Source organism: Temnothorax curvispinosus, unplaced genomic scaffold (assembly GCF_003070985.1).
Source record: "Temnothorax curvispinosus isolate PA1 unplaced genomic scaffold, ASM307098v1 QBEX01004765.1, whole genome shotgun sequence".
Classification (NCBI taxonomy): domain Eukaryota; kingdom Metazoa; phylum Arthropoda; class Insecta; order Hymenoptera; family Formicidae; genus Temnothorax; species Temnothorax curvispinosus.
The window spans coordinates 2,140-5,640 of NW_020214545.1; the positions used below are offsets into that span (position 1 = coordinate 2,140).

The window sequence follows — 3,501 nt, forward strand, 5'->3', positions numbered from 1 at the left end:
CGCGAGTCAATCCCGCGAGTGACTCGAGTCGGCCGCCGCGCGTCGCGCGCTCATCCGTATCTCGGCGTTCGGAGCGGCGGAGTCGTCGTCGTCGTCGCCGTCGCCGCCGCCGCAGCCGCCGCCGCTGCCGTCGCGCGTCGCCATCGCCGTCGCCGCCGTCGTCGTCGTCGTCGTCGTCGCCCGCTCGCTTCCAACCGCGCTGATCTGCCGTCCCGTCCCGCCGGCGACGCGGCGCGGCAGCCGTCCCGTCGTCGTTCGCCGCCGGAGAGGAGAAGAGCGCGAGAGAGACAGAGAAGAGACAGAGACACAGGGAGCAGCATCAGACATTGCTCGTCGCCGTCGTCGTCGCCGTCGTCGTCGTCGTCGCCGCCGTCGTCGCTGCCGCGGCGGTGTTGCTGTTTCTAGTGTTGCCGCTGCTGCTAGTGTTGCTGGTGGTAGTGGTGGTGGTGGTGCCGCAGCAGCAATTGCTCGCGGTTGTTGCTTGTGCGTTGTACCGCGCGTGTGTGTGGATACCTGCTCGCGGTACGCCGTGTGACGCCGGGGGGGTTCGACGTACCCCGAACCCTACGATGCCCAATGGTTGACCGTGCACCGCAGGATGCTACACGGGGACGCTCCACGCGCCGCGGCTCTCGTTGTTGTTGTTGTCGTCGCGCACGCGAGTGCGATTACGGTACGGTGAACGTGTTGCTTCGCGGCCACGCCGCCGGCAGGGTGGAAGAAGAAGAAGAAGCGTACGGTGGATCATCGTCGTCAACGTTCGTGGCGACCGCGTTATTGGTGACGGAATCGACGGGAACGACGGCAACCACGGGGAGTGCAGCACGCACGGCGCCAGCGCCGATCAGGACGGCGACGGTGGTCTTCTAGTTGAGGAGAGACAGGGCCAACCCCCAGGGCTTTGCAACACCCCCAAGCTATAATCCGCGGTGCCGTTCGGTCTACGGCCGGACGCGGTCGTGCTACCTGGTGTGCGCGCGTGTGTGTGTTTGTGTGCGTGCGTGCGTGCGTGCGCGCGCGCGCGCTCGCTCGCTCGCTCGCTCTCGCTCGCGCGCTGGTGGTCGGGAGGAAGGATCAGCAGCGTGAGACGGGCGCAAGTGGGAAGGAAGAGCGCGAGAGGTTAGGTTTATTACGGAAGAAAGATAACAGCCGCGCGGAGGAGCCATGGCCGACCACCTGGTGGACGGCCCTCCGCCGAAGCGGCCCAAGCTCGATCCGTTCCAGGGAACGTCGGACTCGACGGGTAAGTTGGCCCCCACCCCCTCCCACCGCCCCTTCTCGCTCTTGGCCAAGTCGCCCAAGCGACGATCTTGAATCTTTCAATCTCCTCGACTCGCTCCCTCCCCCCGCGCGCGCGACCTTCCCCCCGTCCTCTCTCCCTACTTCCGATGTTTGTCCTTACGATTTCTTTGTATACCTGAGACACGACCGTGCCTTCCCCTTTTTTCTTCCTGTCTTCCAGGAACCGCGCGCTACTCTCTTCGCGACGACTAACCTTATAGAGGCTCCTCTGAGTTTGCGACGCTCCCGCGGAATGCCGAAGAAAAGAGTTACCCGGCGCCCGGCTCGCGGTTTTCGCAATTCTCGCCGACGGGCGCAGCTGACGACCCGCCATCGCTGGCGACGTCCGTTGGCGACGCGTCGCGATGGACCGGACCCCCCCTTCCCGCCCCCCCGCAGGCGTCGTCGGCGAATCCCCGAGCGAAATCGCGGCACGCGCCGCGTCGCGACGCGCGCCGCGGCGCGATCCAGAGCGCGCCAAGACGCGCGTCGCGGCGTCAGCGTCGGCGGTGGCGGCTCCGGTCAAGATCGAACGCGGAATTAAACGCGCTTACGGCGCGCGTACCTCTCTCTCTCGGTCGCTCCCCCGCTGCCATCGTCGTCTCGCGACGCCGATCGGAGGGACGGTCGTTTCCGCGACACCCTCGTGATGCGACGACGCAAGATGGATGGCCACGAGGAGAGCCCGCGGCGCGGCGCCGCCGAGTTTCGCTCCGGGAGAACGCTGTCCGTTCACTTCCTTCGTCTTACCACGCTCACCGCCTCCTTCTGTTTTTTTTTTTTAATTTTGTTTTATTTTATATATTTTTTTTTTTTGAGAGAGACGAATGTGGCATACTGAGACGTGCAGCTCTGTACATTCTTTTTAGACGTACTCTAGATTTAAAAACATAGTTGCGATCCTGTAGTGCATGAGGGTGCATGACACTTTAATGTTAAACGATTACATCTCGCTGGCATGAACGATGCGCTAATATATCTCTTTGTTCTTCCCCCCTTTTTTTTAAATTTTTTTTTCGTTTTTAATTAGCCCTTCGAAACACACACATCTTAATCATCCCTCAACGGTTTTCAGTCTCGAAGTTGTTTACGCACATATAACGCTACATTATACCGACTCTGTTTAATTACCTTTTATTCGGATGTAATAACGCGGACTTCTCGGAATCGCTTCTTTCGCGAGGGTACTGAGTCACAGAAAGTCGCAGAAACAGTTTGTGCTCGGTTTTACACCTTTACGGCGACTTCATCTCGCCGAGAGTCTCGCGTGGAGTAGAGTCGCGAGGACGACGCGAGTCGTCGACGATAACGATTGCGCGAAGTCGATTCTCAAACTGTTTCTACCACTTATACCGAGTACCAATAATCCAAGAGAACAAAGCTTCAACAAGTATATTCTCTTTCCTTCATTCTAAATTAAAACGAAAAACTGTGATATAGTAGTGGGTATGCCGCCTTTATTGATGCACCATGCTTATACGAACTACGGGGGAGGTGGCAGTGGTAACATGCAACAAATTCAGGGTCAGCCGCAACAACTACATCTGCAACAGCATCAGATGCAGCAACACTGGAACAACAATACCGTCCAGAAACGAAGTAAATATTCAATTATCCGATCAAAAAGCGACAATCTCGAAAAGCAAAAAGCATTAAGTCCGGCAGCGCAGAAAAAAAAATTGAAATTAAAATCTCGTTTGTCCGTCCGATCATCTCATAGTACCATATCGTTCCTCTCGTAAAGTTTACTTGTCTCAGTCTCTGGTTTTCAGTGACGCGCCTTCCAGTTGCGGTACTTTCTGATGAGGGTGGTAGTTTTGGCATATTGTCACTATGGTTCCCTCAGTAACTTTTGTCTATTGTCGACACAGTTAGAGAAGAAAGTGAAAGAAAAACGGATGTCGTGATAAATCTTTATTTTTGAAAAAAAAAATAAAAAATACATGTATATATAGATGGCAGAGCATATTATAGAGCTGACAATACGGATGTATTAAGTATTGTCTTACTCTGATCACGGACTGATTCACTTTACATAGCAATGGAGAAAAATTGGATCGGGTGATCGCTAAAGGTACATAAAGATTCAGGATAAGCCAAGTTTCCCCTCTTTTCTGTAATAAACACCGTGAGACATTCTCAATGTGAATCAAACGTAACATATAGACATGCGACACACACTCGTGGACTTGCGGAGGAATTGCAAAGGTGAAATTAAAT

General features: G+C 55.2%; 1 protein-coding gene across 4 annotated transcripts in view; it reads left to right on the forward strand.

Annotated features, from left to right (window-relative positions):
* The first annotated feature begins 204 nt into the window (after positions 1-204).
* LOC112453916 (histone acetyltransferase p300) overlaps positions 205-3,501 on the forward strand; it is a 19,655-nt gene continuing 16,358 nt past the window's right edge. For 2 of the 4 annotated variants that reach the window (XM_025014946.1, XM_025014947.1), the window contains exons 1-2: positions 206-1,243; positions 2,722-2,880. In XM_025014946.1, coding sequence (XP_024870714.1) covers positions 1,165-1,243; positions 2,722-2,880 — 238 coding nt within the window. In that variant the 5' untranslated portion in view covers positions 206-1,164. Of the gene's footprint in view, positions 1,244-2,721; positions 2,881-3,501 lie in introns of all 4 variants that reach the window. The other 2 variants (XM_025014945.1, XM_025014948.1) reach the window with 2 other exon arrangements.